This window comes from Solanum stenotomum, chromosome 2, assembly GCF_019186545.1.
Source record: "Solanum stenotomum isolate F172 chromosome 2, ASM1918654v1, whole genome shotgun sequence".
Lineage (NCBI taxonomy): Eukaryota > Viridiplantae > Streptophyta > Magnoliopsida > Solanales > Solanaceae > Solanum > Solanum stenotomum.
Window position 1 is genome coordinate 68674378 of NC_064283.1, and position 24932 is coordinate 68699309.

Here is a 24932-nt window from a genome sequence, read left to right on the forward strand (position 1 = left end):
TGAGATCAAGCTAAAATGCTTGAGGATTACTACTCTTGATCTTTTAGACGTAAGGCTGAGAAAGGTCGAAATAGTTGAGGATTAATGCTTGCTTCACCTTCTCCTTGAATCAGAAGATCCTTTACTTCTTGCCTTATCTGCTTCATCGAGTGTTGACTTTTGCCTCCGATAAATATCCTCAACATATCTGCGCCATAAGGTTTCCCTATCTTTTCTTGCCATTTTTGAATACCTGAGATCACCTTTGAGTAGTTGTCTGGCTGTTGACCAAGAATTTGCAACTGTTTTACCATCTTCTGTCTCTCGTGAACAAGCTTCAACAGTTATAACCTCGGCTAACAAAACTTTAAACTCTTGTGCACACCGCTAGTAAACCAAAATATATAGTATGAGAATAAAGAAGAATAACATTTTCTTGATAAACAATGAAACAAATAAACTGCATGACAGGGACTAAAGCAAACAACCATACACATGTCAGTTTGAATAATGCGAACTGCTAATAATTTTCAAGCAATAAAGGGGGATACACAACACATACAATCAGATATGAAAGGAAAATGCTGTACTTACACACGTCAATTACAGCTTTATTATTTTTAAGTAACTTATGAGGAGAGCTTATCAATACTTTAAAATATTTTAAACCACTTGTAATTTAGAAACTCAACAAAGAATTAATTAGTACTATCTTCAATTTTGAAAGACAGAGGGAAGTAAAAAATTTCATGTGTGTGATCATATCTGATTGATACTGGGATGTTTCAGTCTTCGATGATATCATGCAAGGTAAAGAAAGTTATGTTCAGTTGGACATTCAGAAGTCCGAAAAGAAGATGATGGGCATTGGATGTGGCTTTTCTAGCCCTTGTGTGGAAAATTTACAGGGAGAGAAAAAGGAGAACTTTTGAGTAGAGAATGATTTTTACACTAGAGGAATAGCTTATTGCCCCCCTCATCGCTTCTTAGTGCACCCACACGATTCTTGTTTGTATAAAAGACAGGTGACTTTTGTCGAAAACCAATTTTCCTACTTTCTGGTACACTTCTTCTACTGCCGTTGTTTTTTCCCTTCATCAATAATATCTTATTTTTATCAAACTAAAAAAAAGATATTATTGATGAAGGGAAGATCCTTCTTTTTTTTTAAATCCTTCGGGGTGGCCCAGTGGTTTGGGCTTGGGACTTCCATGTTGGAGGTCTCAAGTTTGAAATCCCTTGCCAGTGAAAGCAAGCGGTTTGCCTTTTGGGTTGAGCTCGTCACACCGGGCTTGTCTAGTGCGGGTTACCTCTCCTATGTGGTTTGCGAGCTATTGCATAGGAGCGGAGGTTTTATCCTATGCGCACCCAAAGGGTAGCGGTTGCGGGCTTCTCTTGTCATAAAAAAAATATACCTTATTTTTTTTCTGCGATCTCATATGAACAAAAAAGAGCTTCTTGATCCTATGAGATACAGGAAAAATAGAACAACAAATTCTATGAAATTGCACAACGTTATGCAAGTAACTCGGATTAGATAATATTAGCAACTCTTGCAAGTATCAACTCCCCCTAAAAAGCAGATAACAAGGATAACATTAACTTAAAAAAGAAAGACAATAGGCATCTTACCTCATACAACACCTTCACATGTTCCCGGAAAAGCTTTTCCAAGTCAGACTGATCCAAATGAGGATTAGCTGCACGTCCTTGGGGATCCTTCTCTAATTTAGGTTTTGACTCTGTCCAAGAAGCCTTGGGTGCAAGGCAGAAGGATATCTCAAAAATTTGAAAATAGACATCTAGAGAATAGAATGGAATGACCTTTTCAACAGTTAACCACATAGTAAACACAATTCTTCCAGACTTCATTAGTAGAAGTAAAGCCAAAACTCAAGAATTATAACTACATAAATGATGAGCACCAAGGAGCAACGCTATTTACAACACAGTTAAATTTAGGAAGGCAAACCACCCGTGTAAAAATGGATGGACTTTGCAACAAACAAAGTTCTTTTGAATTTTGTTTCTTAATTAAGATGAAGGCAGGTAAACTGCTGATGAGCTTATTAAGATGAAGCAGAAGTTATGTTTCAAGGTTCTTGACTATCCAGACAAACAGTCTAATCGAGTAACGGGATATGATCCGTGACATACGTTCTAAGATATTTCCTTGTAACAGTTTTGGGGTCTATACAAGATAATACCTGAGGATCCTTAATTATTTCAACCAGCAAGGCTTGATAAGATTCAACAGCTTCTTTTCTACGAGCTTTCGACCGCACCCTCTCCACTTCTTGTTCTTCTCTTTCTTTACGTTTTCGCAAAGCCCGTTCTCTTTCCTTCAATTTATCCTAAAAAGTCAGGCAGATAACCATTAACATCTTTTAGAACCTCGTGTACTACATTCAAATTTTTCCAAAACTTCAGAATCGACAGAGATAAAAGCCAACCATTGAATAAAGACAAATGAATAAACTACCGAAAGGGGTGACCTACGCAGCACGTTAAGAGGTGTTAAGAGTTTCATCTTGGTCGTATGAGTTGTCTCCTTGTACGGTTTTGAGCAATTCTCACCTCAATGAGCTAGCTTTTGGAATTGAGTTAGGCGCAAATTCATTTTCTTTCAATGATAGGTTCAAATTGGATTCCAGCATTTTCTTCGAGGAACTAGGTGCATTTGGATTCATGGGAAATAACATAAGACAAAGAGAGATAGAGAGAACTAAGAATATAGGGTTTTAAGTGTTTGTCCTCTCTACAAACGGCCATTAAAAGTTCTAACCCCTATATATGATATGTGTGCATGTGTCAAAAGAGAGAGAGGACGGGGTAGGTTGGGGTGTGTGACAAGGAATTAGCCACATGTTCAGAGCCTGTTAGGATTCGCTTAGGAATTGGTCAAACTTATTTTTAGGTCATTTTTAGCTTTTGGGAGTGTTTGGCAAATTTAAAATAACTTAAAAGTCAAAAGTACGACTCTCCCTACTTTTTATTTTTTGACTTAAAAGTCATTTAAGTTTGACTTTAAAGAGTTGCTTTCTAAAAACTACTTTTTTAAGCCAATCCAAATGGGCTCTAAGAGTCAAAATGTAGGTGTTATCTGTATGTTTTAAGTGCCAAATTAAGATTTACGACATAACTGGTTACGTGATAAGTAAATAAGAGAGAGGTGATAAGGAATTAGCTGCATGTTAGAGTCAAATCGTAGGTGTTATCTGTACACTTAAGTTCCGCATTAAGATTTACAGTATATAACTAGTTACAGGTAAATAGGAAAAAATTTAAAAACCATATTTTAGAAAGACAGTTAAGAGATATCAAACTCCCCCACCGAAAAAGGAAAACCATGTGCATATATATATGAGAGAGAGAGAACACAAACCCAAAATGATATAATATGATAATACACTAGGATTATCCTAATCAATATTTCATACAATAATATAACAAAAAGCAAGTCGAAAGAAGAAATGCATAAACAAAGAAAACCAAGGTGCCAAAAATTGGAAAAGAAGAGCTTTTTTTGTAGAATGGCAATGTTGTATTCGTTGGAAAAGAACTCACCTCTTCATCATGTTTTGCTTTTGCAATTCGTGCAACTTCCTGTTCAGCAGCCTTCAGTTCCGATAGATACTCATTGAATAAAGTCTCTCTGTCTTCATGCTTAACAGACTTATAACGAGGATCACTTCTTAAGCTATCCTTCACCTAATATCAGCAGAAAATTGCAACTTAGGGGAAAAGAAAAACTTAAACTAAACTTTATATAGAATATTCATCAAAACCAAAACAAGGGCAAGTAGTTTTTGTCCCCCCATGAGCATTTCAAGAAATGGGCAAAACTGCAAGAACCATATGAATATTGGAAACCCGAGCATAACTTCCATTGGTTTTAAGAAGAGATGATAGGGGACTGATTGAGAAAATAAAACAATGAAACAAAGAACAAATTATTTTTATCTTGTTGATTTGCAGACATGATACTCATCATCTAATTCAAATGGATACAAATTGATGTTTGACTATTATTTTAGTTCCAGAGAGCAAGATTTTCAAATTATTTTTTTTTTAAAATGGTAACGTTCCAGAGAGCAAGATTTTTAATTCTATTATTCCGCTACGCCCTTTCTTTCAAGTTGATGCTACCTTTATTTTTACTTTCTAAGGTAAAAAACATTGATCTCGGAGTGCGATCCACTAAACTTATTATTTCATAAAACAAATGATGAGATATTCTGTCTTAGGGAAGTCAAAATTATTTTGACACTACCCAGCATAAACCTGTGCCACTTACTTTAAAGTAATGGGCTTCTTGTTTTTTTTTTTGTTTTTTTTGTTTTGAGAATGGTAACTTTAAATGGGCTTCTTGTTTTACTTCACAAAGTTAAGGAATTATTGATAAATTTGATGCATTGTAGATTTAAAGACGAATTGGAGTTCAACATGGCATGAGTTATGCAGAATGTTCCACCGTATTAAGAACATGAAAGGAGGTTTGTTGAGATAATTAAAAGGAAGTTAAAATGTAACAGAACTCAAGAAAACTAAGAAGTTGCAGGTGCCACATACTACTCTATATAGAATTAAGCAATAAACATTACAAGTTTCAATCTTAACTAGGCATGCCAATGCAGAGTAAGTAATCAATTTGCAAGCAAGTAAAAATATCTCCAAGACAACTACTTATATTGATATTTTCTTATCATAACATCTCAACATATAAACCTACCTTTGACCACCGTGTATTTAAAGTAATATCTCCTTGTTCTCGAAGCATGGACTTGAATTGAGATATAACAGCAGCACGTACAGCATGAGCTTTTTCTTGAGCTGCTTTCCTAAGCTGAAGAACCCTACACAGTACATACAATCTTGCCTAAACAACCGGATCATTATAAAGAAAAATGGAAATACATAAAATCATACTAGAATTGCCACGAACCAAAAGCAGAAAAACAAATCCAGACCAGCAAAAGAATAAGATCAGAGAATGTTAACTACGTTGATTAGTCCTCCAGCAACTTAGCATAGTCGCAACACAAACTTGCAAAAGCAAAAATAAAGGTCTCTTCTTGTCGAAATCTCTTTTGGTAGACGTTACCATTACAAATTCTTAGATCATCAACTAAAAAAAGGTGGAACACTCACAAAGATGGTGCAAACCCCCCACCCCACCCCACCGCATCCCCTTCCAAAAAAATAAAAATCATGGGCAGGCAAGAGACAACCTGGCGAACTGAAACATCTTAGTAGCTAGGAGAAAAGAAAACAAAAGTGATTCCCGTAGTAGCGGCGAGCAAAATGGGAGCAGCCTAAACCGTGAAAATGGGGTTGTGGGAGAGCAATACAAGCTTCTGTGCTTCTAGGCGAAGCAACCTGAATGCTACACTTCTAGGAACTCATGTGTCAATCACTTTCATTCTTCTCGTTCATCAATAGTGTGTTTGGTTCCATACCTATTTATACAATGAGCCTCTTGCCTTACCTGTATCAGTGGCTAAGAGGTTGGGTAAGCATCAAAGGAACTTCTTGTGGCAAGGAATGGAGAACAGAAATCCTTCAACCAAGTGAAGTGGGAAACTGTTTCCTTAGACAGGAATTCAGGGGGGCTTGGTGTCAAGCACTTGAAGATTCATAGGACTAGTTTATTGCATAAGTGGCTTTGGAGATTCGATCAAGAGGTAGAAACATTGTGGAAAATTGTAATTGCTAGTAAAACATATGACTTTCTCAATCCCTGGACTACAATTCCATATTTCCAGAGTTCCCATGGCATTTGGTAATATATCAGGGGTTCATATGGGATTCTGTTCTTTCAAATTCTGCACTTCAAGTGGAAGATGGCAGGAAAATTAAGTTCTGTCTGGACATTTAAAGCTACTAAGGACTCACATAATAATTACAATAATATAATGTAGTATTAGTTTATCCTATGGAAGACGTCCATTTAACAAGTTAGATTTAAGTATTCTAGGATTTGACAAAAAAGGAATGTAAGTCAAGTTTTTTTAAACTAGGGGGAGGGGAGTACAAAAATAGTGCGTCAAAAATAAAAAATCAAGTCATTTATTAAGGCTAAGATGAGAAAAATATTAGGAAATAAGCGACAGAGAGCAAGTGAAACTTAAACAAAGATTGAACCAGTTGACTAATACCTCTCATTCAGAAGTACTTCCCTCTCCTTTCGATCTAAGGACTCGAAGCGTGGATCATGACCCCATTTCTTTTTGAATGATTGATAATCAGTATCCTCGTTGATATCCTGGACATAAGTTCAGCAAGCAGTGTAAGCCCTAAAATTTTCATGTTCAAATAAAAAGTTCAACTTTAATTGGAAACAATTTATTCCCTTTGCCCTGAAGTGAATGCTTATTTTCCAAGGAAAGGTATATCATATATTACTTTATACCAAACTGTTTATAATGCTTTCAAAATATACTCGTTTCATCCCAATTCCCCATTTAACCTTAAACTACTACGGGTCGTTTGGTATGCTGGACAAGCATAGATAGTCTTGGGATAAAAATTAAGTCCTGCCTTATCCCTTGTTTGGTTACTAACCCTAGGATAAGTTAGAATTAGTAATACATACTGGGTTAAGTTATCTTTGCCAGGGGATGGAATAATAGTACCAGGATTAATTATCCCAAAATAAAACAATGAAATGACACAAATACCCATGAGATCCCTCAAACCCTTTTTCTACTAAATAAAATGGAGAGTATTTATGTAAACAAACTTCTTAGAATTTTTTTTGAGAAGACAAACTTCTTAGAATTTGTGCAATGAATGTTATCTTTAATACAACAAACCAAACAGTCAATAAAAAAATAATATCAGGATAACTAATGCTAGCATAACTAATCCCAAAAGTAACTTGTCTTTAAACCAAACCCCCCCCCCCCCTACTTTTGCCACGTATAAATTAGACATTTAACTATCTTAAGCAAATTAAATTTTAATCATACCAAGTAAAAATTAGATATTCCACTGTGACGGAAGAACCAGTAGAAAAATATTTTTTTGAAACTGAAACTAGAAGAAGAATATTGTGAGATTACATCTGAAAAGAACTAAAGAGAGCTTAGTAACAAGATAAACCTCCTTTGCTTCTTCTAGTAATTGCTTGAAGCCCTCAACTGCAGCCTTCTGCGCTGCACGCTTTTCCTTTCTTTCTTCATCTGCACGTGTCTTGACATAATGCTCAAACAGAGCTTTTCTAGCACTGTAACTCGGAATAGCCTGGACAGGGAGACCCACTATTTAGGAAGGTAATGAAGAAAGCACCACAAATAAGAGATTATAAAAACAACTGGTAACATGATTATGCATAAATGCTTATATGGTAGCTCTGGACCTGGAAGAGGATATACATATTACTATAATTTCTCATGAATAGACCATCTAGTTTGAAGTGATCTCAGAGTTATTAGCTTGCAGATAATCAATGTCAACAATGTAGTTTTTGTTAGAATGACCCACATAGGTTGGGGGTATGGGTTGTGGTCTCCCTATGTGGTATTGACAACCCTCATTTTATGAGCTAGCTTTTGAGTTTGAACCCAATGTCCATTTTCTTAACATGGTATCACTGTGTCAAAGCATGTCACATCCTGTTCTTAGCTTATCCAATGTTGGGTTGTTCTACATTAGTAGAAGGTATGGGTGGTGATCTCCTTTATCTATGAACCAAAAAGCTCATCAGCCATATCAATCAAGGGGAATGATGCAAGTCAAGTTGCCTCAAGGCCGTTCACAAGGAGTCAAGCTTGGGATCTCCAAGCACTGCAAGGACTGCTCATGAAGATGGAGGCACTTGAACACATTTTGATGCCATCCCAGGGATTCCACATCATGAAGATCACCTCGGAAGACAAAATGGATGAAGGAAGGAGTTCTGATTCAACATGAGGAGCAGAGGACGGTTCACATAATCAACATACAGGGTGTATATTCACCATAACTCAGGATACGGCAGGAGCAGAGGAGTCATACGGGCCACATAATACACATATGGCCGAACATCAGGTCGTATCTCAGAAGCAGGAAACTGTCATATTCAGGCCTGAATGTGCAACCACCTATGCAACAAGCGACGTGCGGACCGCAAATGGTCACATATGACCATATGTCCACCACAAGTCATGCCTTTTGGGGTATTTTAGCAATTTTTGAAGTGCCACTTCTGGATATTCATGTAATAGTTAGCCTCAACTATAAATAGCCAAGAATAGCTCATTTAGACCTATGTTTTGATGATTATTGATATTGTTCTCATTGTTTAACACGTAGGTATCTTGTTATTACTTGTTTGAGAGGTGAATTCAATTCCCTTGAGATTTTCTTTAGGTGCTTCTTTGGATTCCATTAATTGAATGTTTTAGCTATCAAAGAGCTATGCTTTTCAAATTATTTTCATTCTTGTGTCAATCTATCTATATTTGTTGTCTTGTTCTTAGTTTAGGGTTTCGTTGTTATTTTTTGCTTGGATCAAATTGGTATCAGAGCTGAGTTAGTGAGGGATATCGAAAGATGAAGGAGCTAAGGGAGAAAGGCAATGTTGTGGAAGTAGGAAATAGTGAGAACTGAGAAGAGTCCTAAGGAGGGAGTGAGAGAAAGAGGGAGCCTAAGGAGAGGGATAAGGTGGTCCTCTTATCAAGCTAAAAGGAGGTTAGGAAGGAGATTTGAGGAGCAAGGTCCGGTGGTTCTTATCATGCATAAGGACTACTCTTTCCATACTAATGAATTAACATCTTCTTTTCCTAGGCCTTTTTCTTATCTTTTGCAGGATTATGAGGATGTGTTCCCTCGAGAAGCTCCCACAGGGATTGCCATCCCTTAGGGGGATTGAACACCAAATTGACTTTGTACCGGGTTCTCAATTACCAAACAAGGCGACTTATAGAAGCAACCCAAGTATACAGAAACTTCAAAGACAAGTTGAGGTGCTCCTTGACAAAGGAGCTGTGAGAGAAAACATGAGCCCAAGTGTGGTTCCGGTCATACTAGTTCCCAACAAGGATGGGACTTGGCATTTGTGTGATGATCGTCGTGCCATCAACAAGATTACGGTAAAATATCGCTAATCCCCTTTAGATGACATGCTTGATGAGTTGAGTGGTTCATATATCTTTTCTAAGATAGATCTTTGGAGTGGTTACCATCAAATCTGGATGAAACCCAGAGATGAGCGGAAAAAGGGCAGTCAAGACCAAATTTGGTCTATATGAATGGTTGGTGATGCTTTTTGGTCTCACTAACACTCATAGTTCTTTCAAGCGTTTGATGAATCATGTTATGGAACTTTTTATTGGCAAGTTTGTGGTAGTTTACTTAGATGACATCTTAGTGTATAGTAAAGATATGGATGAGCATGTTGATCATTTGAGATGTGCGTTAGACTTCCGAAAAGAGAGGTTCCCGAACAAGAGGAAGACCAAGTTGATGCCTATAGGAGACGGGCCATTTGAAGTGCTTGAAAGGCTCAATGATAAGAACTTCTGTAATAGACTCTTCACTGCTCCAAAACATGAAATTACCTTTTCGTGTAACTTGCTGCTTCCTAGAGATAGGGTGTCCTCCACATATACAACTCTTCTAATCTCACTTTTAAAATTTGGTTTGTATCTTTCAATTTCTGCCTACTTTGAATGACAAATAGCTTTTGACAAAAAAAAAAGAGGACCTTAGTTAAATGGATGATAAACCAAAGTCTGAACCACCCAGTACCTAAGCATTGGATTCCCATTACAATTCCCACATACAACCCAAACAAGCACTGCATTCCTTAAGAGGATGGAGCTCATAAATTGCAGTCTAGGAGATGTACGATTTATAGAGATAAACCTGTCTTTTAGGAGGTGAAGAAAAGGCCACTAAGTCTCACATAAAGTCTTTAGTTTCAACAAACCTTAAAGCGCGGATCAAATACTATCTTTGGTAATTCCTTCTCCCACTTTGAGAATGGTGCTACTCCACGCTCCTTCAGCATCTCCTGGAAATTTCACACGCATGGGATACATTTAGACCAAAAAGAGCAAGACTCATCAAGCAAAGATTCAACTGAATGCAAGGGACAAAATGATGGTATGCCCAAACACCATTGTTAGAGTACTTACAGCAAAGAAGCTAACTGAACAACAATAAAGGAGCCACTGGATAGTGTTCAAAGACAAGCCCAAGTATAATGAACTACAGAAGGATATATGAATCAAAAATAATACAGAAGGATAATACTTATCCCCCCCCCCCCCCAAAAAAAAAAAATAGAAAGGAGAACCACAGAAGGATATAACTGAGACAATTTCCAGCTTGTGCAAACCCCCTAAAGAGTGAAGTACAGCTACTTTTACAATCATAAAACACAAACATATTCATGACAGTAAAAAGTTTATTTTGTATCAGATTGGAAGCCATTGGAAGCCTTTCCACCTGCCAAGTGTCTTCCCAAAACAAATAGTTAGTTCCATCTCCTACCGTCAAGATATGAAAACACGGAATTTCTCTCACCACTTCCTAGATGTTTCTCACACTGCACCACCACATTGCATCCCCATTCAAAGTCTAAAAAGGGCAGTTCAATGCATAACCTCCCGCCATGCGCAGGGAGGACAAAGGCCAGTGCACTAAGACCCATATGATGTAGCTAAGTCAGCGCACACCAAATTTACACTCTATAATTCTATTCTCCTCCCTATGAGATCTCCATTTTCCAAGTAGAGCTAGGTTTAAAATTAAAATTCAGATTTCTTAATCACCAATCTCTCATAAGATACAGTCCAGCACTCCCATCTTATCAATTATCAGTCTCTCTTGTTGGACATGTGTCTCCACTCTCCACACATAGTGAACATTTAATCGCTATATCTAAAAGGAGGTGTAAATTTAATCGCTTCCACACCATGGCAAATCATGTGTTGGAAGGAACATTGATACAGGGGTCATGGAAAAAGTTTTAGAAGAAAAGGGTTTTAGTGCTAGCACCAGGATGTAGGTGAAAAGGCATGGGCCAAGTCTTACTTTCTTCCCAACAGCAAGTTAGAAACCAGTACCTAGAACATACTAGTATCAAAATAAATTGTTTGCACAAAAAATAAAAATAAACTACAAATATAAACAGAACCAAAGTAAACAGATGAATGTACTTGTGTATGCATAAAACTTATGTAGGCCATAAAATCATGAAAAAGAAAAAAGAAAACTAGACTTGCTTATGAAGTAACAAAATCTTCAAAAAAGACCTTGAATTGGATGATACAGTCTTCTTTGGTTGGTACATTCTCATCGTCCTCTGAATCTGAAGAGGACTCGGACAAATTGCCATTGTCATTAGCTTCTTTTGACTTCTCTTTGCTATTTTCTTTTTGTGGAACTCTGGTTGTAGATTCAAGTGCTTTTGATCCATTTACTTCAGATGATATTACTCCTGACGAGGCTGGGACTGGTGAAGAAACAGCAAGTGGAGCACCAAAATCCATTAACTTCTTTTTTACAAGATCCAGTGCAGAAGATCCTGGAACTAATGAAGGTCTTAGAGATGTCGCATCACGACCACCAGTACTAACAGCAGGTATGCTTAAACTAATAGGAGCAGATCCTTTTTCAGTAGACTCGTTAACATTCAAGATTGATTGCGATTGAGCCTGCAAAGCATCAGCATCATGCTTCTTTTTCAACTCTGTCACCTCACTGGGAATTTGCCAGCTGCTTAACTGGGTACAAAGGCATACAAGGAGAAAAGACATTAGAAAAAGTAGCTGCTACATAGACAATCTTTGAACTAATTCACCATGTAATCAGTGCTAGAATGAACAACTCACGTTAATCAGTAAGGACCTATATATTTTTTACTTTTTTTATTTAAAGTAAACAGTTCTATTAATAATAGGAAATCTCGCAGTATATCAGAAAATCTATAACATAATACGATTTTCTATGTGCGACAGCCAATCCCTACAAACTGAACCTTCATTAGTGCACCAAAAATAAACTAGGAATGGGAGGTCATTCCTCAAATATAAATAGTCATTCTTCATCCCTTCAAAAGCTCTTTTATAACAGAGAAATCCATGTCCATCCCTCTACCCCTCTGCACTTAAATACAAGGCTATTATTGCAGGGTTTAAACTTGTGATGTGCAGCCAATCCACACATCATGTGCTTTTACCATTACATCAAAGCGCAGGGGCTACTTTCTTATATCATTTGAAGTAAGAAATACATGGTTTGAATTTATTTGAAACAAACAAATAGATTTTATCTAAGACTATGTTTGCAAAGATAATGTTATAGATAATACTTCTGGTAAGGGAAAAAAGAACACTTAACATGATTTGATAGACTAATTTAGACCTCAGACCATTCTACGCAAAAAAAAATAAAAATGCATGACAAATGAAACAAATGAATGAGTGTAAACCTCTAATAAAACAAAAGATTTTTATAGGAAAAAGAATAAGCTGATTGACCGTACCTTTGTTTTTGTGTTGTAGTAGTATTTTTGTCCATCATTAGTAGCAACCAATGCCCAATCTGTACCAGCCAACCTTTCCCTGATTGTAAATGAAGAAGTTAGAATAGTTAGTTGAGCTGGTAAAGCTTCCTTCAGTATTAAAGACGCTTGCAAATAAGAACCAACACAGATCAACCAACATTTGCTTGAAGAGAAGCTTCCATCCAACACAAACCGACATAAACTTATCATGCAATAGATTTACACAATGAAACATGAGCGTTGAAGCTCCTAAGGAGCAACTCTACTCTGACAAGAGCAAGGTAGTATTCTGACACCAGGCAGGCATGAATGACCCAAGAGAAGTATACTCCTTACAGATGTCATATCCAAAATTTTCTGACCCCTTCACGAGAACCTAGGCTACACTATCAACCAAATCTTCTTGACAGTGCCACTGTTAATCAGTTCTATGACAGAGACTCGGAGAGAATTCAACTCAATGTAATCCATCCTTCTAACCTCTGTAGAGACACCCATACCAGTATTGAGTAGATGAAGAAACTAACTTTATATCCAATTATAAAGGGATATCTCTCTTGCATATTGTTGTTCACATAATTACAAAGGCAAGTAATGAAGTTTGACGTATCAGCTAATTACTGGCGTCGATCTAAGAGAAGAACAGATAAAAGCCAAATCTCAGTTCAAGAGGTACACTTGATTAAGACTTGCTCAGGGATCTTACAGAACTATGAAGCTTAACATTGTGCTTTGAATAACAAGGATAAAAGTCAGTTATAACTAGTTGTTCTAAGAGGCTTGTATTTTACCCTTTTGCTGAACATTCTTTGATTTTGATAAGATTGTCTTTCTGCTGAGCATTTTCTTTGCATAGTCGTATCCAGGCTGAATGGTCCTTTATTTTAATTTTATTCCATTGGATTTCAAGTTAAAATGTTCATTCTGAAACTAGAATGCTTACTTCTTTTTTTATGAGCGTGGTATCCAGACCAGCTTTCACGAACCTCGACTAATTCCAAAGGATACCTGCCACCTCCCACCAACAATAGGTATCAGGTAACTTTGTCCACCAAAGCTATGAAAGATGGGAAGAATCGCCTAGTGTTTTTTGTCTCCGCTGAACTAGAATGCGTACTTTATGTATGGCATGGGAAAGAAACAAAGGAGAAGCATCATGAACAGAACCTCATAAATCATGGAACCTAAAAATCTGAGAATGCAAGAAGTAGCACATTTTCTCTGGAACACAATGGTACATTGAGCTCATGAACAGATTCTTGTATGTATATTATCCACTATCATTCATTTACAGTTAATGGGTAGTCTTTTTCTATAGGCTACAAAGGCTATGGATCCAGTATTATCGACCAAGCTCAAAAGTGTTCACCAACATAAACAAATTAAAAAGGGACAATTCAATGAACCTCCCAGCATTAGCATATAAACTTCTGGTAAAATATTTATATTATCAATATGTGTGCTCCAATAGATCACCATTTTTGCTTGTGCACTTGAAGAACACCACATGTATGCAAATATTTACGTAAGCAGTCAGGCCATGTAAAATAAGCCACTAGATCTGAGGGTGCATTCACATGAATAAACAACTACCCTCAGTCCCAAACAAGTTGTGGTCAGCTATACTATATGAATCTTCACTCACCATGCTACTTCATTTAATATAATATAATGAATTTATTTAGAAGCACAAAATACAATAGTACAAGTCAAAAAGTTATTATACTATCAAAATTTACCATGAAACAGGAGTTGGCTGTGCAGCTACTTTGCCAGGCTGCACCAGAAGGGGAAAACATCATTGTCATGTGCTATGAAAGATAATTGACATGCATGGATAAGTAAAGTGTGTGAATAATGAAGACAATAAGCTTTAATAGATAGAGGGGGGAAATAGTGGCAAACTATGTCACAGACAGATCATTGTAGTTAAATTTTGCTAGCAATGTTACTATACAAAATGCAATTAAAATTTCTAGCACAACCCTGTAGCCAAATTAACCATATCCAAGCCAAAAAATGATCATCTCAGCAAAAGTTCCAACTCTTGCTTACTCTAAACTACGATAGTCATCACCAAAGAAGTCAATAAACTGTGGATGGAGAAGTTCATTAAAATTTGAGGTTTAGGAGGAACTTGCAAGACTAAGAGATTGCAGAGTTCCAGAGTTTGATGAAGTTGCCCCACAAAAAAAATATCTCACAGTTAAACCTTGATGATTGGAGGTAGGTGGAGGGTAATAGTGGTGTCTTCATTGTAAAGTCTTATTATGATAAGCTACTAACTGGGGAGGAGGCGAACTTTCCTCATCTCTCGGTATGGATTCCTGGGTTACCTAGGAAGGCGTGTCTTAAGCTGGCTAGCAGCGAGGGGGTAATTCTTAGGGGTCAGAATTTGAGGAAGAGGAAAATTTCATGTGTTAGTTAGTGCTTCATGTGCAAAAGATAAGGACAAGAAGTAGGTCACCTGTTCATGAGACAGAGAAGATCTAGAAGAGCTGCGGGCTCTTCAATAAAAAATTAAAAATGAAGTACTGTGTGCTAGTGAAAGCATTTAGACATAGCCCTGACCTATTATCTTGTGAGAATTGCAGTACTAGATTGCCATTACCCATATTGAAATGAAGACGACACCTATAAATTATGCAACTGCTTAAAGCTCAAAGACAGAGAAGTGATATACCTACCTCTCCCCTGAACCCAGCAGGTTTTTCGTAAGTAGATTCTCCTGTCAAAGAATTATAGTAGTATATGGCTCCAGTTTCAGTCCGGTGAGCAGTCCAGGTCTCCAGTTGTTCACTAGTTGAAGCTCCTTGTTTTGTGTCAGCATCATTTACATGCTCACCGCTGTCTGAAGGGGAGGAAAAAAATAATGTCATATGCTGTGAACTAAAAAATGGAAAAATAGCAAGCATATTGAAAGAAAAGAATTTTCTTAACAAGGACTATATGCATACCAACTCCAGGAGGTAACTCTGGCTGCAACCCTGAAGCATGGGTTGACTGGCTAGCAGTAGTCGGCACTCCAGGTGGAGCTGCCACTGGGGCAACACCAGGAGGTCTAGTATCAGGCAATGTCACTGAAGAGAGTGGTGCACCAGTAGCTGACAAAGGAAAGGGAACAGCAAAACCTGCAGGATATGATGGAAATGGTGGTCTTAGCATGGTAGTGACTGGTGGGGGCTGCAACCAAGGTCCCTGGTGAGATGGAGCAATAGGAGTTGGAGAAAAATAGGGAGAATATGTTTGTTGCTGAACAGATGGATTGGCCAGAACATGAACAGGAGACGCATTGGGTCTCAAGGGTAGAGAAGGACCTCCGGGTGAGGCTGTAGCAGTAAGATTGGAAGATGAAGGTATAGCTGGACCAAGACCAGGAGTAACAGGACTTCTAGGAACTCCTGCTGGAACCTGAAATTGAGGTGCGTGGGGCATTCTAATTATATTTGGAGAGCCCATATGAGAAGTTGGAAATGCAGCTGTCGAAGAACCAGAACTCATATGAACAGCCTGTGAAACAGAATGCATAACAAAAGTTGCAGAAGTCATTCCTCCTGTTTCCTGTGCAACATCTACCCGTCTATTCTGCAACTAGAATAAGACCAATCAGTTATGAAGTCATGATCAATTGTTTTTTTTGAAATAAATGAAGTCATGATCAATTGTTTCAATTGCTCAAAATAGAAAATGCTCTGCATTCAGTTTATATATATTAGACCAGTCTTCAACAGGCATAAGTAATGCTTTAAACTTCAAGAGACACAGTGTAACACATACAGGTTTCATTGTTTGATCTGTCTGCATCATCTGAGGACCTCCATTGAAAGACAAGTTTGAACCACTTATCAAGGGGCCTGCAGCTGCTGCAGTTCCAGGCATGAATGAGCTCAACCTTGTGGACACCAGAGGAAGAGGAGGCTGTAATGATGCTGCAGGAGATGCATTCTTTACATCCACAGAATGATCAGGAGCAGCAGGCTGCCACAAACAGATAGGTCTTGTCAGACACGCACCAACGCCAGCAAAAAGAGAACTTTTTTTTAAAAAAAATAGCACTCTCTCAAAGACAAGGGAGAATCCTAAGAAAATCCATGAATACAATTTTCATAATTAGTGCAAAGGTCAATCACCACAAATGATGACTCAGACTTCCTAAACAAGATTAAGACTTCAACAAAGCAATATTCCAAATAGAACAGTGCAGCCCTCACACTTGCCAACAGTAGCGGATGAAGGGAGCAAAGAGTAACAGATATTTCAAAGCAGCCCTTCATAGAACACAACACAAAGGGCATTCCGAAAGAAAGCAACATATTGTCTTTAGAGTTGATTGAACAGAGCTGCCAACTGCTTTAAAAGCTAAATCACACCTATAGACATAGCTTCATAGGATATATTACAGAAATGAACTTACTAAATTATAGCACCAGAACGGTAAAAGCATAAAGCAAACAAGGACTTCTAGCATTTTGGATTTGTTAACTCTTATCTTCTTAAGCGATGTACAAATTAAAATGCAAAACCAATAGGTACCTTTTAAGTAGATTAGAAATCTGCAAATGTCCTTGTAAAGTTTCTATGTAATTTGATATATTTTTTTGAAACTGGTAAGATTGTATTCTTCAGCATTAAGGGCTTGCTGGTCACCACCAAAAGTGTCAGTTACAAGCTTCCTATCAAATCTACAATCTGGTCTGTATCAACTATACACAACTGTTTACACCAAAAAAGTAAGGATACTATACAATTCCATTTTTTTTTTGAAACTGGTAACTTTGTGTCTATTGATAGAAACAGATCAATGCATGGGCTGTACTAGGGCCATATTTACAAGTAAATCCAGATGCTATGATCCCATATCTATAATGAATCTAACACATCAATAATAGATACAGGATCATTAGACCGAATCTGATTACACCAAAAACATAAGAATCAAGATACAATTCAATTTGATTTGTTCTATACTATTTGCTATGTTCTCAAAACACCTAGAATTTCTCTCCTTCCAGATTGTCCACCATATGCTGGCCGGTATGATTCTCCATCTACATCTGCTTCTTGCCAGAACCCCAACTTCTTCCCAACTTTGAAGGGCCTCTATACAATTCCATTTGACCTTGTGAATGGAATTGGATCTATTTTCAAAACATCTACCATTCCTTTTCTTCCAAACTGACCACCGTAGACAACAGTTATGTTCTTCCTGAATTGTAGGATGCAATTCTAACCAAATGAAACCCCAGGTACAATGCAAAGGGTGTCTAGGAGAAATTCCTAAAACATGTCAGTTACTCATTTCCCTTTTTAAAAAAAAAAAGGAAAAGACCTCCTATCCAGTATTTGCCACTGTTCCAGCCCTAGCATACCTTCCAAATATTGTTCTCCTGTATGGACTTAGACTACACATCCTAAAGTGCACAGCATGTTCTTCACAATCCTACACACTATGATTTTAGCCAACTTCACTTACTTCAACTCTGATAATTGCAAACCTACAGGGTGAAAGATTCCACTTCAGCTTCAGGCTTCTCACGAGCAGATCCAATGTTAGTTTTCCCATTGTACATTTACCTGATCTAATATACCATATGTTACATAAACTGGCCACTATAATTGGCACGGCTACGCAATAGAAAACAGTAGTCTTCGTATGACATCTAGATGTGGAAACATCCCCAAAGTAAACACTGAATACATGTAACCCATTCTATTAATACATGTCAGCCAAAATGTATGATGTAATATTACTTTCATCAATCAAAGGAAACTAACCCTCAAGGTGCTAGACGAGAACTGTAGGCCACTGGAGAAATTGTTATCAGTTTGTGAAATGTTGTATGAAAATGAAGAGCCAACATTTGCAGACTGGCCAGGAATGGGAGGTTGGAGCAATGCTGAAGAACCTGCAGAAGTTGATGGAATGACCTGCAACAAAAGCCAAGTCACTCGAAGTCTCTCCAGATGAACCACTGTATCTCCAAAAACATAAAATGCAAAGATTGACTAACAGGACTTGAAGATAACTGTTGAGAGCTTCCAGAAGGGACATTAGCATTCATATAAGAGAAAGAAGCCCGACAAACACTATATCCAGGAGGGGAGATAAATTTCCCTTGGGCAGCTTCCTGAGTTGAATCTGCATTTGGAGTTGAAGAGCTTGTAGTTGGTTCTCCAGTGGCTGAACTCATAACAGATGTCTGTGAGCTTGAAGACTGCGTTTCCTGGGGGAGCCAAGCTGGGGATGCCATTTCACTGCTAAAATTACTTGAAGAAATAAAAACAGTGATCCTCTAGTGCTGCTTCTTTGAGATAATTATTTTGCTTTCATCTATTTGGTTGGCCTGTCATATTTTATTTCAAATTTATGTACTTGTAGTTTTTTGGTATAAAAAGAAAATGTTTTATTTCAAATTTAAGAGAGAGAGAAGTTCCAGGAAAAGATTAAGAAGGTCTTCTATAATAATGGAATGCAACAACAAAGTAAATACAAATCCACTTAAGAAGACATTCTCTCTGCTGCAGGGTGATGGTTACTTTCGATTTCCCAGAGTTAAACTGATTCATACTATTTCACAAAACATTTTGAAATGCAACAGTATGCGACTTATAATAGTTTCCATGAAGTTTACAAGTCTCTAAAAGCATATTCTCAAAGAAAAATTAGATGTGACTCACACAGAATATTGGCCAAATTGACCCTTGAAAAGTGAAAAAACATAAATTAAAATGGGAACAAAGGGATTCCCATTGACATACGACTCAACAATATCTCATTATCTTTTACTCAATTTAATGGTAACTATTGACAATTGTGAAGATGAAATGCTTGTCATAATCAACTTTTTTTTGACAGGATTCCGCTATCAATCATACAAGTGAAAAGTATATGGGTAAACATTCTGTGTAAAAGGGAAACACTAGTTACAGTTCGAAGAGACAATTAGAGAAGGAGGGAGGCAGTCATAGCCAAAATAAAAGAAGAAAAATTACATGTAATTATGTTTTGCAACTAATTTTGAACTTTCTTTATTCATCTTGATCAACTTATCTTCGTGCGGACAAAATAAACATTCTTCCTGACGTGTTTCCATCTACATTTCTAAATCTGGTTAAAATTGATCAAAGGAAAAAAATCCTTTTTTAATGTAGGCACAAACATCTTACATCACATGGGGGTTGTTTGCTAGTGTGTATGAGAATAGTACTGAAGAGAGTGTCTTAGAAATCCAAGAATTAGTAATGTAGGGATTAGTTAAGCTAAGATTTTTTTTTATGACCATGGTGTCCTGGACAGCTTTTGCGCACCTCGACTAATTCCACAGGATACATGTCACCTCCCACCAGTAACATGGCTTGATGTGTATTAGTTATACATAGGATAATACCAACTAGGAAGTATAACTAATACAAACTAATACTTGTATTAAATATACATATGTTAAAAAAGTATACCAAACAAGGGATTAGTTATATCAAAGCTAATACATGTATTATTTTCTGTAATACATCCTACCAAACGACCCCACAATGTACAACATTTAGGGTACATATTTCACATGTACATAGTTTAAGATTGCAGTTTCGGAATCCTACACAACTTAAGTTGATCCCCTCAAATTTCCACATTACCACATATTTTACATTTCTCTTTTGTATGCCTGCAAGAGTTATTACAAATTGGAGAATACAATGAGAATTCTCTTTTAGGAAGGGAAGGAGGGAAAGAAATTTCACTTAGCAGAGTGGGAAAATATTTTCTCAAGGGTTTCATTTCACTATTTTCTGCACAAGCATAACAAAAGTTTAACTTTGTTGTTTAGAGTCAGAAGTTTACTTCCTCCCTCCCCCCCACCCCCTCTTTTTCCTTTCTCTCAAATTCAATTTATCAATTATAATGTTCTGTGTCTAATATTATCTTTATATTATATGCATATTATTAGTTGTTAGGTTTTTTTTCACTGTCTTTTTCCATTTCATACCCACTTTGATTTGTTGTACTTGAGCCGAGGGTCCTCCGAAAACAGCCTCTCTACCTCTATGAGGTAGGGGTAAGGTTTGTGTAGACTCTACCCTCCCTAGACCTCACTTGTGGAATTTCATTGGGTATGATGTTGTTATTGTATATTATATGCATACGAGTCGATCAATTAACTGAGCCCCAAACTGCAAATGCTTTGATGGAATATCAATCCCTTAAGAACCATTAAGATTAGGTGTTTAGTTCGGCTTTATAATTGGCACCTTCTCTCCCCTGTAAAAACTATGGATAATTTTTTTGGATTTTGTTAGCTCCCTCACTCTAGCACAGTAGAGTTTAAGGGGGTTTATCTTTTTGGCTGCTTTACAGGTTTTTGCACAGTTAGCTTCATGTTATTTTCATGTTTGAAGCAACTTTGATCTTAGTTGTAACCATTGCATCTCCTTGATGTTCTAATATAATTTAATTAATTCACCAAAAAAATAACTGAGCCTCAACTTTGCACTAGATGAGGTCAACTGTACCAGTTCTCTATGTCAATTCCTTCTATTTGGACCCATATTTCATAATGATGATGTCCGGGTTAGCTTGCATGCACATCGACTATTATATCACGTAGATGTTACCTCCACCAACACAAGTATTGGTAACTCTGTCGACGGAAGCTTAGGCAAATGGGAAGAAATCAATAGCGGTGTTTGTCTCTATTGAGACTTGAACCATGGTCTCCCAGGTTTGCACCCACTTTATTGACAACTAGGTCACACCATAGGTGTATTGGGGATCATTTTGTTCCATTACTGAACAATTTGAAATTACTTGTATCGCTTTCATTAATAGCATACATATAGCTTTGAGATCCATAAAGGAATATGGCTTAGACATGCAACATAAAGCATGTAACATATAACAAAAAGAGATGTGGTTAGGGCGCCGTTTTAGTCCAGTTAAACGGCATAGAAATTAACAGTACTAAGCAAGTGAAATACAAAAAAAACCTCCACATCTGATATTTAATTCTTCAATCCCTCTTTTTTCTCTACATCAATTCAAAATATGCTGTGAATTTAAATATAAATTTCCATACAAAAGATTTTATTCCTCGACACCAAATTAGTTCAGGTCGGCAACATGAGTCCTTCCGCTCTATTCCAGTTTATTCTTATATTATACAACAACAACAAACCTAATGAAATCCCACAAAATGAGGTCTGGGAAGGGTAGAGTGTACGCAGGCCTTACCACTACCTCTCTGAGGTAGAGAGGCTATTTCGGGAAGACCCTCAGCTCAAGCAAATCAATTACTACTGTCATGTTACATTAACAGTGCTAAGTAAGTGAACTTAAATCTTTTATGTGGATATGAGAAGAAACTAATTGAGCTTTTTTTACCATAGCTCATCAATCAATCAACTACGCTTCATCTCGAACTAGTTGGAGTCCTACAGGTCCATTCCGTTTCATTCGAGCTTATTTCTTCCAACACTGGCAATTAAGGGGGTTGCCAAAATCTTTTCACATCATTCTCATTTGGTAGGGCATACCAAGGCCTAACAAACACAACGAATTAAAGAGCTTTACCTAATTTCACCAACACCTATTTCAAGTCCCATAGCTAGGGTTATAGTACTTATACTAAAAAAAACTATGGCCATATGACGAATGCATATCTGTTGCTATTCAAGCTCAAGCATGGAGATGTTTAGAGACAGAACTATAATTGGAAACATAGAGCAAGTAGGGAGAGTGAGGAAAAGGGTACTAATTGAGACTTTTTTACGGTAGCTCATCAATCAATCAATCTACCCCTCATCTCAAACTAGTTGGAGTCCTACATGTCCATTCAACTTCACTCAAGCATATTTCTTTCCAACACTGGCAAATTAAGGGGGTTTCCAAAATCTTACACATCATTCTCATTCGGTACCAGGTCTCCTAACAAACACTACAAATTAAAGAGCTTTACACAATTTCACCAACACCCATTTCAAGTCCCATAGCTAGGGTTATAGTAGTTATACTAAAAAAAAAGCAAGGGGCATATGACGAATGCATATATGTTGCCATTCAAATTCAAGCTTGGAGATGTTGGGCACTGAATAGAGAGAAAAAACTACAAGAGGAACCATAAAGCATGATAGAGAGAATGAGAAAGGGTACTAATTGAGCCTTTCTAACCGTAGCTCATCAATAAATCAACCACACCTCATCTCGAACTAGTTGAAGTCCTACACATCCATTCAGTTTCACTTGAGCATATTTCTTTCAACACTTCCAATAACAAACACTACAAATTAAAGAGCTTTACACAATTTCACCAACACACATTTCAAGTCCCATAGCCAGGGTTATACTATTAGTTACACTTAAAAAAAAATACAGCCATATGACGAATGCATATCTGTTGCTATTCAAGCTCAAGCACGAAGATATTTAGAGACGGAACTATAAGTGGAAACAAAGAGCAAGATACAGAGAATGAGAAAGGGTACTAATTGAGGCTTTTTAACCGAAGCTCATCAATTAATCAACCACACCTCATCTCGAACTAGTTGAAGTTCTACATATCCATTCAGTTTCACTCGAGCTTATTTCTTTCCAACACTGCCAAATTAACGGGGTTACCGAAATCTCACACATCGTTCTCATTCGGTAGGGCATACCAAGTCTCCTAACAAACACTACAAATTAAAGAGCTTTACACAATTTCACCGACACCCATTTCAAGTCCCATAGCTAGGGTTATACTAGTAGTTGCACCAAAAAAAAAAAAAAAAACTACAGCCATATGACGAATGCATATCTGTTGCTGTTCAAGCTCAGGCACGGAAATGCTTAGAGAAAGAAAACTATAAGCAAAAACATAGAGCGAGAAAGGGTACCTGTGAACACGGAGAGTGAGAGGAACTGAGCGATTGGTTGAATTGACGGAGAAATGGCATGCAGAGATACGGCCCGCTGTGCGAGTGAGGAGACGAAATGTGAAGGATCAGGGCTTTTTGCAGAAGAATTGGGGCAAAGCAACATGAATATACACTTAATTTTTAAAAATTAGGTTGAAATTGTGATAAATTTTAATTAGACACTTAAATTATAGTATGTTACGATAGATTTGATTTCAATTGACATTTAGGTCCTTCAATTTGATTGTGCAGATATAGCAATTATCAGGAAAAAACGAGTGCATACTTGTGCATTGCTAAAGTTGAAAGACAAAGATATTAATTGACTTCAAGTTAAATGAATGTTTATATATGATAATGTATTGCTATTAAACACTTTGGACTTATGAATTTTGAAAAGGAAGAGATTGTGTGTGTTCTCAAGAGTTTATTACGTAAATAAATTTATCACCTAAAATATATTATCTCCTTGATTATATGTGTTAGCCCAAACTGTAAACCTAAAGCTTATTGTAATTGATGTTGATGTGTACAATTAAATAATGTGATATATTTTATGTAGCATTTAAGGATACATGGAGAATTTTTTTTACAATTTAAGTCGAAAGTATCTAATGAAAAAATACTCGATATTGTATTCAGATGTTCAGTTGAAATATGGCATGGTTCAAGTATCTATATTAATTTACATGCAAACTCAAGAGAACTTAAAATCTGTAAATTAATATTTATTTGGATTGATTTAATTTTTTTAAACGGTGTCAAATACAATATGTCACTTTTTATTTTAAAATTAAAACCAAATCAAATCAAACAAAGTTAAAGAAAAATGTTGTTTTATTTTATGTTTCTATTTTCCCTTATTCTTATTACAAAAACTAAGGAATGTTAATCGAAATACAAACTAACTTTCGTGAATATGCTTATACAGTTCTTTTTCTTGCTAAAAACGTATAATTCAAAGTAATTATCTATCAAATTTAGTATGTGTGGGTCTTATAATTCTATATCCTCTCCAAATGTAGTCGTCTGATATAATTGTAATTTTATGTATTTATTACTTTATCTACTTTTATTTGATCTTGTTTATTGATATAATCTTATCATATTTTGGGTTTGATCGAATTGGATTTTACTGTGTTTAGCTTTCATTTGTCTAGGTTTTGGCCTAATGTTAGAATTAAAATATTTGATCACAAAGTAAATTTCTCAATATCTTGTATTTTGATTTTATTTACTTTTGTACTCTTGTAAAGGTATCAATTTTTTTCACTTTGTAAGAGAACGTTGTAACATCTCGCAACTAGAAAGAAGTTTAAAAATCTGGAAATAGTTATTTTTGGAAAGTATAAGGAAATTTGGAAAATTGTAAGCAAGTTAAAGTTGAGTTTTTGGTCAACTTCAGATGGCCATAACTACTAGCTCGGGATGAGTTAGGTGTAGTTTCAGATATGGTTGGGAAGCTCTTGGAATGATCTTTCCAACGCCGCCAAGTTTGCGCGATTCCGAATTCGTATGAGCAAGTTATGCCTTTTAGAAGTTGGGATGTTGGATTAAGAAAATGTCCAATTTG

The 24932-nt window shown here is 36.7% G+C and overlaps 1 protein-coding gene across 4 annotated transcripts; it reads right to left on the minus strand.

Moving 5' to 3' along the window:
* On the minus strand, positions 1–23481 carry LOC125854598 (pre-mRNA-processing protein 40C). 4 transcript variants are annotated; one of them, XM_049534176.1, is made up of 17 exons: positions 23339–23481; positions 18487–18730; positions 18251–18403; positions 16253–16453; positions 15433–16066; positions 15163–15326; positions 14215–14252; positions 12455–12533; positions 11223–11693; positions 9893–9976; positions 7084–7224; positions 6138–6244; positions 4712–4835; positions 3547–3690; positions 2187–2333; positions 1612–1734; positions 1–366 (listed from the first exon to the last, which is right to left on the minus strand). In XM_049534176.1, exons 2-17 carry the CDS (start codon positions 18724–18726, stop codon positions 94–96), a joined length of 3123 nt encoding a protein of 1040 aa, XP_049390133.1. In that variant the 5' UTR covers positions 18727–18730; positions 23339–23481; the 3' UTR covers positions 1–93. The 4 variants fall into 4 exon arrangements, with proteins under 4 accessions (XP_049390133.1, XP_049390135.1, XP_049390136.1 ...); XM_049534178.1 differs by having other exon boundaries at positions 18487–18733; XM_049534179.1 differs by having other exon boundaries at positions 15433–16060; positions 18487–18819; positions 23339–23477.
* Between the last annotated feature and the right edge of the window lie 1451 nt (positions 23482–24932).